This window comes from Varanus komodoensis, unplaced genomic scaffold, assembly GCF_004798865.1.
Source record: "Varanus komodoensis strain SLA01 unplaced genomic scaffold, ASM479886v1 scaffold1, whole genome shotgun sequence".
Classification (NCBI taxonomy): domain Eukaryota; kingdom Metazoa; phylum Chordata; class Lepidosauria; order Squamata; family Varanidae; genus Varanus; species Varanus komodoensis.
Window position 1 is genome coordinate 7,211,370 of NW_025335268.1, and position 14,508 is coordinate 7,225,877.

At 37.9% G+C, this 14,508-nt stretch overlaps 1 protein-coding gene across 3 annotated transcripts in view; it reads right to left on the minus strand.

The window, feature by feature from the left end:
- Positions 1 to 204: 204 nt before the first annotated feature.
- The window catches only part of ENAH (ENAH actin regulator), a 116,511-nt gene continuing 102,207 nt past the window's right edge, over positions 205 to 14,508 (minus strand). The window contains exons 6-14 of one of the 3 annotated variants that reach the window (XM_044434206.1): positions 13,148 to 13,258; positions 11,534 to 11,829; positions 11,130 to 11,263; positions 10,621 to 10,675; positions 10,345 to 10,393; positions 6,498 to 6,564; positions 5,806 to 5,884; positions 4,104 to 4,161; positions 205 to 3,300 (exon numbers count right to left, since the gene is read on the minus strand). In XM_044434206.1, coding sequence (XP_044290141.1) covers positions 3,263 to 3,300; positions 4,104 to 4,161; positions 5,806 to 5,884; positions 6,498 to 6,564; positions 10,345 to 10,393; positions 10,621 to 10,675; positions 11,130 to 11,263; positions 11,534 to 11,829; positions 13,148 to 13,258 — 887 coding nt within the window. In that variant the 3' untranslated portion in view covers positions 205 to 3,262. Of the gene's footprint in view, positions 3,301 to 4,103; positions 4,162 to 5,805; positions 5,885 to 6,497; positions 6,565 to 10,344; positions 10,394 to 10,620; positions 10,676 to 11,129; positions 11,264 to 11,533; positions 11,830 to 13,147; positions 13,916 to 14,508 lie in introns of all 3 variants that reach the window. The other 2 variants (XM_044434124.1, XM_044434300.1) reach the window with 2 other exon arrangements.

Below are 14,508 nucleotides of genomic sequence, written 5' to 3' on the forward strand. Positions count from 1 at the left end.
GAGAAACAACATCAAGGTGAAATACTACTTTCTTTGATTAAACGTTGGTTGAATTAGGAGCACATTTTGTTACATTCTTTGTGGAGGTAGCACTTTGAATTTATGCTATGTATTTGTAACAACAATAGAAATAGGTTACAGGAAAGAGTCTGCTTCTGCACCCCCAATATGACCTCAAGTTTCACAAGCAATAACAGCAGCATGTATATATTGCAATTTTATTTCATCTGTTCAAACAAAACAAAGTTAGCATTTTAAGAAATTTTTAAATGACACAATATGGTAAAAATAGCAGAGAATTAACTGAAAAACTCAAAAGGAGGTAAAACTAAATGCATGAAAATTCAACATTCATTAGTGTTTCATCTTCAGTTTTGATTGACACTTGATGCTTGCAAACAGTGAACTTTGTTTCATGACAACTCTGAAGAGATATCAGCACCAGCACTAAGATTTGTACATTCAGTTTGTATGCAATTGACTTGTTAGCCACTTGTGTATGGATAGGACAGATTTATCACAGATCAGATCACAGTGTTGAGGAAAGCAATACCTTCCTGGAATTAAAAGTGATCCCCTAAACCATATTCAGCTTAAGGCATCCACTGTACAAAAGCACAGGAACCATCATAGCATTTTTTAAAAGAACAGTAATGAAAATAACCTAATAACCTGTAGCTAATTTTAATTACAGGAATATCTGGCAACAGCCTAGCTGTCAGCACAGCAGCCTGAATTTACAGTTTAACTAAAACTGGATTTCCTGGAGTGGTCCAATTCAGGATCACACACCTATGCTTGTAGAAAGAGTACGAAGATTTCAGTTTCTTTTTCCTTTTACACAGAAATCATGTTAACTTTAGACCAAGGCACAAAACGTTTAGTGCATTAACCAGTTTCGTTCACAATCTAGTAATTCAATTGTCTTACCTTTGGACCACTTACACCTATAACATTCTGCTAGACTATCGCTGAATTTTCTTTACAAACAAAATCAAACATGATTTCTGACAAGAGTAAGCATTTAAGTTTATACTGTTTAAACAAGTTATTTTTAAAGATGAAAATGCCTCCACTTAACTTGGGAGCAACATTATTTGCTTGCCTTGAGATTTAAATGCCTTCAACTAATGCATGCAAAGATATTTTTTGTTTGTTTAAAGTTATCACTGCTTTGGAGTTATAGTTATATACCATATTTTTGTCTTACAGAAACAGGGAAAAATAGAGGATTTCCTCACTCAAACCGTTAAGCAGCAGTAAGAGCTGTTAATTTACTTTGGTGTCCAAAAACTTGAAGACTATGCTAATTCAAGCCTTCTTGTAAACTAAACAGGTGGAACGGGATAGTCTAAGAAAGTGAATAATTATGTCCAAAGTCACAAATTATTTTCAAATCAGCATAGTTCACAAAATAAATATGGCACTATTATAGCATGAGGAATTTAAGATGCATTGGGAAGAATAGATTTTGTACATTATTTGCTACACCACAAAATTTAAATTGAAAGATCACATTCACAAAATTTGTGAAAGCCTACATGGGCTATGTTATTAAAAATTTAGAAAAACAGAAATGAGATGAAATTCCATCTTCCAAAAAATATACTGTTGCCACCATTGGCCTTAAGACTTTTTCTTTCTTGTGACTTTGTGCATTAATGTTTGATTGTTCACTATCTAGGTCCAATTAAACAGGAGCAAACTGTAGAATCATGTACTCCTTTCACTTCCAACCCATCTTGTTTCTCTGGCATGAATTCTTCTTGTTGGCCTTAACCATGGTTACAAGCTATACTGATACCAATGGTTTTCAAGTCCTGGTTAAAACAGAATCTTATCCATCTTAAGGTTAGTGATGATGCACTAGCTCACCTCTGCTTGAGGAAGGGGCAAGAGGAATCTATATTGACAATGCAATTGGGAGGAAAAGAGCACAGGATCTCATGGTCTTCCCCTAATCAAGTCCCTAACCTAGGATTTAAGGATTAGGAGGATAAGATTTGATTAATATTTCAATCCCCTAATTAACCAAGACCTCTTTTCAATTTGTTTTGGAAAGAACACTATTTTATAATGCCTCTTTTAAATATCAGTTCTAAAAATAATCATGATGCTTAATGCTTAATTTTATGTTAAGAAAAGAAACAAAACCAACTGGGGTTTCCAGAAACTGTTACTGAAGCATAACTAGGTTTGAAATACAAATGAAATGATACAAAAAAGTATTAAATACCTGGTTCTATTTAACATGGTTACTGATAAGTCACAACATTTTCCTTATTATTACACATGCATGCAATATAAGGAAAAATAGTGCAGCATTAATACAAATTTTTTAAATAAAAAGTCACCCCTATTCCCAACCCTAAACCTCCCAAGTTTTGCCTGGGCATTAACTAGGCCTTATTGTAAAAGGCTACTTAATATTTGTGGCATGCAAGGATGTTTTAAATTAAAAAGCCAACTCTGTGGTTGTGTTATATTACAAAAATGTCTACATGCATAAATCTTAAAAGCTTAAAAACTATGGTAAATCTATAACAATCTAACAATTTACATTTGACCATTGATTTGTATTTCTGGAGAAGTCTTAGATTTGGTAAAGCATAACATTTTAGGAAGGCATCTATATCTTTATACTCTGGACAGCGTTTCCTTTTTTCTTATAAAACTGCATGAAGGCTAACAAGAAAGGCTTCCTATCATAAGATTCTGTAACTTAATATACTGTCACATTCTAGAACTCTCATTTCACCAATATTGTGTTTTGCAGCACTCTTCTATGTGTTCTTTAGTATATGAAGGAAAGTCATGTTTGATCTTAGTTCATGGAAATACCCAATATGATAGGAAGACTAACCTGAGACGCATTTGTACAACAGTATAACTTGCTAAATCCTTCATTAGGAAAACCCCTATGAAAAGCCTTCCCAAGCTTTTCCTCTTTTTTGCCTCTCAATGAACTGTGATGTGCAGCTTCACCTTGATATGAAAAAACATTTCAATGCACTGTGATCTTGTCTGACAGTTATAGGATTTTCTGCATAACTCATTACCACAACTTAAGACTATTTTCCACCCTGTTGAAAGTCAGAAAACAGCAGCAAAGGGAAACAGTATCAGCACAGCAATGCCTGAAATTTTTCAGAACCTTGCTTTCCCCTTCTCCCAAGTGTATTTTTCCATTTTCTTTTAACAGTTCACAAAATGTGGTGTGTATGCCAAGACCCACGGTCACAATGGCTTAGTCCTGGTCTTTTTATGCTGTATTCGACTTGCTCAGTTCTTGCCGGATAGCTGATTTGAAGAGAAAAAGAATGCTGTTAATTGCTGCAATACTAAGAAAAGATGACCATGATTTCATATTTCAAGGAAGTCAGTCTTATCAATACAGCACCCAGAATAATGCTACATGATAGTGTGGGATGTCTTACATATGTGTAAATGTACAGAGAAAAAAAACCCCTGCAGCTAGAAGTGGGCAGGTTGTAAAATTTATGCTTTCAAATATTAGTACCATGAAATAGCATACAACAAAAGGAAACCACAGCAAAAGGAACCACAGAGGAGATGTGGGGCGGTGCCTGAAGGTGTGAGCAATGGCTGTGGAAACATGGTTAAGGTTTATGGCATGTAAGCCCCACAAAGAGTAAAAGTCCTCTAAAATCTCAAGGCGGGGGCAGCAAGCAAAAAGGTATGTTCTTAATGATAACCAAGGAGAAAGAGTCTTAGATTTTTTTTTACTTATGTTGTGCAGTAATCTGACTCTCAGCCAACACCTTCTGGAGGTGGGTTAGTTTCAGAGAGAGTGTCATTCACATTTTACAGATAGGGCAGTTGAGACTAGAAAACTGATTTGTCCAAGACCAGTTAACAACTTCATAGTATAAGTGGATCTGGACAGAGACCACAGGCCAACTTCATGCACTGATATCATACTCGTCTTTAAAATTGTGACAGTGGAACACTCCAGTGTGGAATCAGAGGCAAGATGAAAGTTGAGGAAAGAGTAGGGGAGATATTATGCATTTCAAACCTCTAATGTATTCCTACACAGTCATATGTAGAAAGCCAAAATCATCCATAGGTTTAATACTCACCATCAATTAATTCTTCTTTTAGTTTTGTTAACTCCTTTCTCATTTCATCTAAAATATCCTATGGTAGTAGAACAGAATTGAGTTAAGTGTTGCCTACAGAATTCAAAGAATTCAATTCATTTGAAAATGAATGAAATTAATCAAATGAATGAAATTTAATTAGTTTAAATTCAGGGAAGGAGGACATGTCTAGGTGCGGTGGGCAAATTGGTACTGGGCAACCAAGATGGGGACTGCATGGCAGCAGTAAGTAGCACTGCACACCAATATGGGTAGGCCTTCCCCACTTGTGACATGCAACCCAGGACCCCAATTACGTGTGCAGCTTTATTCACAAACCAACACAACACCTCCTCCACTACATCCAGGCTTGTAGAAGCCTCCAGCCTGGCTGCAGTAAGGGAGGAAAAATCTATCTGAAGATGTCCCACATGCTGTAATTAGGTTTTTAATTACTTTGTCCTACAAAGTGACTTCCTCCATCTCCACTTGCTTCAATTTGAGCTCAATCAAGTATGCCAAGCCTTGCGATTTGCTTGCTAGAGCCTGAACGTTTAATTGCCATAAGAACTACAATGATACTTTCCCTTTTTGGAAGAATCCCTTTTCATGTCTTTTTCTTCTACTGCAGATTCATAAGGGGAAGAACTCCTCTGTGTCATGGTTTTTATGCAGTCATGAAGAGCAGACAAGTGAAGGCACAGAGCCATGGCTTCTCTGATGATGCCCACTCTTTGGAACTTATTCATATATGCTACCTTTTTGCCTTTCAAGGAACTCAAGGCAGCACACAGAATTCTCCTCTCAAGCTTATTCTCACAAGAACCCTGTCAGGTAGGTTGGGCTGAGTCAGCCTGGCCCAGAGTCACCCAGTGAGCTCCATGGCTGCATGCGGACTAGAGCCCAGATCTCCTGAGTCTTGATCCAGCACTCTTAACCATGACACCATACTGGCTCTCCACGCTTCCATTAAACTCGCGTTAGTTTTGAAGTTTGGTTAAAATACATAAATAGAGTCATTGGAACCAAAAGGGGCCTTCAGAGATCTTCTAACTCAACCACATGGTCACTATAGGATGCAACTACAGCATCCCTGGCAGATGGTCTTGCAGCCACTGCTTAATCACCATCAGAGAAGGAAATTACCTCCCCTCCAACATATTCTATTCAACTGTTAAACAGCTTAAACCACTGGGAAGTTTCTCCCAATGTTTAACCAAAATCTGCTTCCTCTGTTCCACCCATTAGTCTATCCCTACCTTTTGGAAACACAGTTTTTGTTCATGTCTTGTTTAGGTTATTGCAATGTAATCTGTGTGGGCCTGCATTTGAACTGTAGTTGAAAACTGCAACTAGTGTGAAATTCAAGAACCAAATTGTTTTCTGGTGCGTGTCTTGTTGACCAGAGGACCACCAACCAGTGTAATCCTAATCAGCAAAGTGTTCTTTTGTGTAAAGAACAAAAAACCAGCTTTTCTCCACACTGATTTTTTCATCAGAATACTATGAATAATTGCTATATCTTTGAGTTTAAATTATTATTTTAAAATCATTTTATTGTTACTTACATTCTTTATCTCATAACTACTAATTCAAATACTGCTTAGGTGATAAAGCATTAAATAAAGAAATAAAACATGTTCTCCACAGATATATTCAGAGTCAGCAACTTTAACATTAGAGGCTGAAAAAAAATGTTTACCTGTTTCAATCTGTCATAGTCTAGCCCTTCAGACTGTACTCCGTTGGTACTGGGTTGCCCAGAGGATGCAGATTTTGGTCTATGAAAGAAAAGTGGACATGGTTCAAGTTAACTGTGCTTTTATTCATTTTTTACCAGTACTTCAGCTTTTAAAACCATTATTGCCTAGCAGCATTGTAGAAACAAAACCATAATGGGAAGTCCAATTTTCTGTTTCCTACCACAAAGCAGAAGGCTTTTGCTGCAACTAACTCAAGCTGCAGAATATCAAGAGCATGGTAATACTGACCCTGAACCATAGGAGCAGCTTTTAAAATTTTTTAAACAATTTTTTTGGAAGTCTCACCACAGCATCTCTATGTTAATGATACTGATGCCTAATAGCTTATCTCAAACTTCAGCAGCCTACAATTTATATATAGTATTTTCCACAGCTGAAATCAATATTCCAGTGGATATGATTATTTCTATAACACCCAAGAGCTAAAGTTTTCTGAGTGGTTTACAACAGCACTGATTTGGCTGTCCAGTTTCTTTTTAAATGTCTCCAATGTGGGAGAGCCCACGACTTCTCTAGGCAACTGGTTCCACTGTTGTATTGCTCTGACAGTGAGAAAACTTTTCCTGATGTTCTTCTGTTCCAGTTATTTGTGGGGAATATAGACTGTCCTTTGCAAACAAGAGATAACTACCTTGAAATAATGGGTGACTTGCTTCCGTTCACTGTATTTGTTCTTTCCCAAGGCTTTCTGGTTAGTTCTGCAAGCAATAAAATCACTGGATGTTAGAATTACATACACTGAATGATGCATTTGGGAAGAATGAACAAGCTTATGAAGAGGGACATGTTTTATATGAACATGATGAATTCAGATGCCACAAATCCTGTGCAGGGAGCAAGAAACTCCAAAGTACACAATGAGTGGATTAGCACTTTGCACATTTGTTTCTTTAGTACTTCCTTCCAACTATGTTAGGTATCTTGAACAGCTCTGCCAGAACCTTCGGACTCTGAGAAGCAGGGTTATGGGAACTAGTTGATATTAAGCAACTGGCCTGCTGTTGAATTATTCAAAAGAAAGGGGATCCTTCTGTTGTTCAAAACTCTGGCTACTTGACATTCATGCCTGCTTCCCTTTTGAGTGACAATTCATTTCTTTTAATGAAGAGAGACTGGTGTGCATACTCTAAAAGTCTCCTTGCAATTAGAGGTGTGCAGACAGGTTATAATGTGTAATCACCCACCAACTTCTTAAGGATATACTATTTAAACATGAAATCCTTAAAATACTACTGAAACATTTAGCTACTGTGGCTGGTTGCAAATGGCAGATTTACCATTCCTGGTTTGGTTCAATCCTTTAAAAAAAGCCTTCTGTGCAACTAGCCATCACCATGACCCAGGGCAATGAAACCCACACTGTTGCCAGATAGCTCTATGTTCTGCCATTTTTGACATGGAAAAGGAGATTTATTTTTTGCTTGCAGAAGAACATTGAAGACTGCTCTCAAGAAATTCATTTTCCTCTATCTTATCAGGCCACACAGTTCTATTCTGTATGGCTGAGGCACATATTTGTTAGGCCACCTGTGGGTGTTATCTCCTGCCATTTCAGGATCAAGGACAAAGCAGAACCCTCACTAACTGGGTTTAACAAGATCAGTTGAGTGACTGTACAAACTTTCAGGCCCCAGAAAGTCTGGGGAAGACAGGGTCAAACTAGTTCATGACTGGCTAAAGGAAATCACCTCAAAGTTACTAAAGACTTTGTGTATACAACTTTGGGGGTGGAGATGCACAAGTTTTCACATGCCCTGTCCAACAACTGCTCTGCAGCATTCGCTTCTTGAAGTCCTATCTACTACAGAGCTGTGCTTTTAAGTATGGACATGTTTAGTCAACCTGGTTGTTTTGCTGTGTAAGTATTGTTTCCAAATTTTGCCCTGATTCATTCATGTGTTATTTCTTTTCCCGTTCCCCTTTTTCTAAACAAACTTAGCAATAATCATATTCGAATGTGTGTGCTTTATTCTAATTTGCCTTTTCCCCAAGACCCAGGCTTTCCTCTTAGTTAGAACAACTATTTAAGGTTTCAAGCCTAGGGCTATGGTGTTGGCTTGGGCCCTTGCTCGGTGAGCATTAGGAAGCCCTGTAAGGCCTTAAAGAACCTTTCCTTCAGACTGAGTGAAATGTAATGGTGGCGATCAGTCCAAGCAAATCTTTGTCCCTTCCTATACCACCAGGAATTAAGGTAAGATCTTTCCTCCTTTCACACCAGTATCTTAAAAGCCAGGCCTGGCATTCTAAGTTGAACATGATATGCAAACATCACCCTCTGATATGCCACTTTGCAAACTCAATTCCTTGGCTATCACTTCCAAATTTACAATTAGGCTCCAAATGCCAGCCCTAAAAGGTTCAGTAGTAGATGAACGCAGCAGCATATTAATTTTTACCTTCTTTCTTAAGCTGGGAGGAAGGAAAGACTTTTAGTTCTGAACTAGTACACATCTTGGTTTTAATGAGACTGGTTGGTAAATTAAATATAAGCAGCATCCAGCGGGCCCAATAGTCAGAACTCTTCTGACCCAAAGAAAGCCCTCTTCTCTCTCCAAGAAATCCTCCTTTGATTTTCTTCCCACCAATTGTTAAAGAGGCACACCACTGCCTCTTCCTTCACCGTATGCGCCCCCAAAGCCTCTGCAGATAAGGTATGCAGATTTACTAACTTCTTCCCAATAAGTTACCAACTTGCCAGACACTTTTCTTCCTTTCATTACCCAATTTTTGGGGGGTGAAGTGGGGGAAACAGTCAGCTTTTCCTTGTTCCTTTTTCCCTCTCTTCTTCAGGGTTGTGTGTCTCCAGGAAAGTAAGCAAATCACTACCTCTCTCTTCTGCTCCAAAACTGAGCTCTTTACCAGTCTTTTCCTTCTTCCCTAGATTCATTCCTATCCTTTTCTTGTCTGCCAGGATTTCCCAGACCCCACTGTCAATTTGCTGGTCAATTACAATAAACCATTGCATTTAATATCTCTACCTAAATAATTAGAGCAATTGATATAAATGAAATTAACCCTATTAATGTGCCCCTCCTTACTCTGATCTTTTGAGTGTATGTTCTAATTCTTTTCAATAAATGTAATACTCGGTTAAACTACTATGTCTTTAATCTCCAAATACCTTTTGGGATGCTCCAAATAAGCTTTGTTAAAAGATCCTCTCAAGTGTTGAGGTTGCAAGTCTGAAAGTCCACATTCAGACATGCATTTGTGTAAAACGAAGTCTGGCAATAGCATGTTCATTTAGCATGGCCTGAAAAAATGCTTACTGTCTATCCTTGCCTTAAAGTTATCAATGGGATTAGATGCCCCCAAATGCCAATGCCATGGGAAATATTCCATATTCCATTTATTTCCTAATAAATTATCTTTAATTTAATTTTCCTTTTGTTTTCAGTAAGTCATTCACCATGACCTACGAGACATTCCAGAGTGGTCATAGCCAATTTAGGACCCAGTGTAATGATATCATACTCTGTGCAAATTAAACCTTGTTTGTCCGTCTGTTGACCTACTGCTGTGCTTAGAATTTTTTATATGCTCTTGGTAGCATTTTTACAGCTATGAATCATTCTCTGTCATCTATAGAATTTAACTAACTCACTGTTCATGCCTTATCCCAGATAATGTATTACCATCCAAGAAGATGGCAATAATAGAAAGTCTGTTAGAAATGAGTTAAAAAGGAAACCTATGCATGTATATGACAAGGAATGAGATCCACAGATGGTAACTTCAGTTTGGCTTGATTTCCATGCAAAGAACTGGAAAGCCTGCTGATGTATTATAATTAGGATTTTAAATATTTCAAACTTAAGAACTTTGTCTGACACCCATTCAAATTATCAATAATTTGAAGCATCCAGTTAACATTTCTATTTTTTTCTCTAATTAGAAATGTTACATGCCATCAAAACATTTCTGACTTATGGAGGTCTTATCAATGCATGTTCTCCCATAATGTCTGATCCTTGGGAGCTCTATTCAGCTCTTGTAAACCCAAGACTGTGGTTTCCTTTATGGAATTAATCGATCTCTTTTGGTTTTTCCCTTTTCTGCCTTCAACCTTCCCTAGCATTACTGTCTTCTCCAGTGAACCTGGTCTTCTTACGATGTGCCTGAAGTTTGACAGCTGCCATTTTATCATTCTGGCTGCTAGGGAAAGTTCCAGCTTGATTTGATCTAAGACCTATTTTTTTTGTCTTTCTGTCAGTTCAGGGTATTTGCAAAGCTCTCCTCCAGTACCATGTTTCAAATGGGCTCTCACTACAGAGCTACTACTGCAACTCTTTCACAAATTCTTGGGAAAGTTAAAGTGAAGTTTAAAAGCAAACGATATCATGAATTAAAATACAGTTCTGATAGTGGAAAAATATAAGAATTATATAAATTAGTTAACACAGCTATAGTTCACATTAGGGCACTATAAACACATGATTTGAGCCAGCTGTGAAAACATCACAGTTTATAGAACTTACCAGGTGTGCTTGTTGAAGGAGGCTTTGAAACTGAAGGCTCTGGTTCTTCCTATTTCAATGAAATTAAAAATACAACAATTTAACAAGTCTTGTCAAATTGACTCAAGAGCATACAGGCACAACATTTCCAGAAGAAACATCTAAGTAACAGGCCTAACATTTCAAGCTGCTCTATCAAATTTGGAACAGTGAAATTGTAAAATCATAATCCTTAATTTCAAAGATTCCAATAGTTGGTTTATATGGCATATCATGCAAATTGATTCATTAACTTACATTTTTTTCTTCTTTTGGTTCTGTTTCTGATGTTCCCTTCTCAGCAATTCTTCTCCTTCAAGTAGGAACAAAAGTAAACTCAGTTACTATATGCCAGTTATGACTTTGTTATCACTGCTTTCTAACTTGAAGATGTTTCCTCCCCTGAAGAGCCACTAGTAAATAAATTGCACTCGACACACAATTGGAAGCATTCAGTAATCAAAACATATCCAATAAATCTATTATAAGCAACATACAGTGCTGATTCAAACTTCTGAGGAACATTTATGTTTTTATTGTGTTCAAATAAAATATTGTGTATGTTGAAAATGTAGTTGCATCATGTGAGTATCATGCAGCTGCCAAGGATATGGGGTATCTGCATCATTTGCTAACCACTGTTTACACTCATGGTAGAAAATGCACATCTGTCAAACACATAAGGGGTTTACTAGCACTAACATTAAAGTTTTTAAAAAATACTCTGTATCTTCTACAAAGTTTATGTTCAAATAAAACTGCCTTACCTTCTTGCCAGCAGAGCACTCATTTCTTCCATTAACCCACTCCCTCCAAGAGGAAGTGGCCCATTTCCACGACCAGTATCTGTTTTAGGTGAGGCAGAGTTGGTTCCTCCTACTGGATTAGAGAATTCTTCATTCTATAATTACAAAAGTAATGACTAAGTGATTTATGCTTATACAGAACAACAAATCATCTATCTGAATAGCTAGAATAATTCAATATAGCTGAATAATTATCATTAAAAGTTTAACCCAATTGGGACGCACCTGAATATTACACTACAGTTAATTCTAATAAAATTATATAGAGGCATTGTCAAAACACTTTTGATCATCCTAGCCATTCATTATAAAAAAACCTGAGTGGATAACGCCTAATTAATTTTTTAAGCTGGAATTTTACTTACCCGTGATACTTTTCTGAGTTTGGCTCCAGCAAGAGCAGCTGCTAGTCCTGTTAAAGGACGGTGGTCTTCAAACATCAATCCCATGGAAAAACCAGTGATTGGGAGAGGTGGGGCAGGAGGTGGAGGGGGAACCTGGTTAGGAAGAGGAGGAGGTGGTGGAGGCGGTGGAGGCCCTGATGGTGGAAGAGGGGGTGGTGGAGGAGGCCCAGGAGGAGGTGGGACTGCTGGTGGAGACTGAACAGGGCCAGGTGGAAGAGGTGGTGGGGGTGGAGGTACAGGTGATCCTTGTATAACACCTAATTTAAAAAAAAACAACACACACACACATACACAAAAACCAAATGCAAAAATTATGCCAAGAAGTGAAATCTGTCAGGAAGCCAATTATATACAATCCCAAAGGGGGAGAAATGCACGTGCCTACATTGATTTCTATTTCAAGAGGAATTCTGCCTCAATATAATTTCAGAAAGTATTCTCCAGTTTTAATACACTCACTTCAAGTAGTAATAAACAGTTCAACTTGAAGAAAAACAACTCTGCATACGTTTAAAAGAAAACAGTACTGTCCAAGACAGAATTAATGCCACCTGTTTGAAAGGTCCAATAGTGGGCAAGCCTTTATCCTGCTTACAATGAAATATAACAGATATAACATCAAAGCTGATAAAAGCTCAATTACCATAATACCAAAATAGTAAGTATGCCAACTGTTTGCCTAAAAATGGACAATTTCCATTCTTCATCACATCTTTGAATTCCACCAATGTAAGCAAGTTTTAAGGACACGATACCTATAACATACAACCTGTGCATCTGGGATTTTTTCAAGAGTTATTATTGAAGCATACATTAGTGAGTTAGAAGAGTTTATGGAGCAAGTAGTCCCCCCGCATCTAAAAAGCTAAAAGTGCTTTATGTTTGCATGTGTTTAAGACACTGAACAAGGATTGCCCAAATATAGTTTTGCCTGTCAATGTAGGCTGATATCCATCTGTCTCAACAATGGAGGAACACTATAAGTCAAGAAAGACTGCTTACTCTTGAACTGTGACTTATCTGAAGTAAAGAGAAACATGGTAACATCAAATGAACTTGTAAACTCAATTATAACACATTAGGTAAGTGGGCACCCTGGGCTCCTCTGAAGGTTTAGCTAAATGGAAATGTACCAACTTATATCTGGATACTACACATCAAATTTTATTATTCAATAGAAATATTTAATTATAACCAGAAATATCAGCAAGAAGTTCTGGATATTTTATTGAGTAATACTGAACTGATACAAACCTGATGCATAATCTCATTTTTTTAATTAAGAGTTTACCATTGTGCTTATCCCTCCTCCCAAAACCACCCACACCAGCAAAACACATTCAGAAAATAGGCAAACTGTCCTCTCTAAATGAATGAACGAATGTATCCCAGCATAACACTGCTAAATTTGACTAAAAACACTTCTAACAACATCCTGCCAAATGTTTGTTGGGAGTATTAAGATCACTGCAGCTTTAAAAGTGTTAATTTTTCAGGATAAATCAAGTTTCAGATGCAAATTAGTTTTGAATGCATTCCTGATTAGTAAATTAGTAGCAATAACAGAAACCTTACCCTGCTGGGACGGAGATTCAACCGGCTGAGAGGCTGTCTGCAAGACTGGCTCAGAAGCAGAGGAGTCTCCCAGCACAGAGTTTAGAGAGTTCTCAACAGAGGCAGGGGGAGCTGCAGAGGGAGAAGGGAGAACACTAGGCTTGGATGAGGGAGCTGAGGCATTAGGGGAGCTTGGAGAGGAAACTTGAGGTCCAGAGAGCAAGAGGGGCTGAAAGGAAGCTGGTGGCGGCGGTGTTGGACCCGAGGTAGGTGGTGAAGAAACTGGATAGTTTGTTAACTCCGGAAGACCATTGGGTGTGGTCGGAGATGGCGACATTTGGCATAATTGAGCAGTAACAGGAATTGGGAGAACAGGCTTTGGGCCAGTGGCTTTGCCTGGGGGGCTACTAATCATTACCGGAGGAGAAGGAGGAAGAGGTGCAAAATTAGATGCAGACCAAGTAGTTGACTTGGTACTTGGCGGCAAAGATGCAGGAGGGTTCACAGGGGAAGGTGGTCGAGAATTTTTGTTTACTGGACGAGGAACTGTGGCATAATGGGGAAGAACAGGATGGAAGGCAGAGCCCAAAGATGTAGCAAAACGTGATGCAGAGTGCCTAAGTGGTGGTGTAGGGGGAGAGGAAACTGACTGTGTAGATGTCACTATAGCATAATCTGAAGTAGAGTCTGAGATTGCTTTAGCATATGAAGGAGGAGGTGCTGAAGGAGGCTGGCAACTGGAATATTCAGGAAGTGAAGTACTATATGGGGAGTTGTCATAAGACGGCGCTGGACAGAAAATGGAAAGCAGCAGTAAAGGCAGGATAAAAGAGGAGAGAGAGAGAAAGAGAGAAAAAGGGAGCTAATGAAGCAACAAAACCAGCATTCAAACAAAATTTATAAATGTAGACTATAGTTAGTATCAGAGGATTAGGCACAAGTAAATTACTGTTAGAATTTATACACTATCAACAGAAGCTTCCAATTTTGCAATATATATTTGTGCCAATATTTCAATTTATAAGCACATTCTGGAAATGCAAAATACTTCACTACAGAATAAGCTCTCAAAAGGGAATCAGCAAAATCAATTGGCTGGAATTAAGTGTAGTGATCTTAACTGTCTTTTAAAAAAAGACTGAAAAACAGCTTCAGTATATGGACAGTGCTATCCTATACATGTCTACTAAGTAATCCCCAATGAGAGGACTTTTAGGTAAGCAATCATAGGACTGTAACCTAAATCTTAAGCTTCTAGCATACTGTAGTCTATAGAAAGTATATTTTATTTCAAATAAAAATTACAACAATGAGAATTTCAAACATTCTTCCTAAAGCAGCTGGCTTATATAAAAGTTTCTGCTTTACAGGCTGTTGAGTCT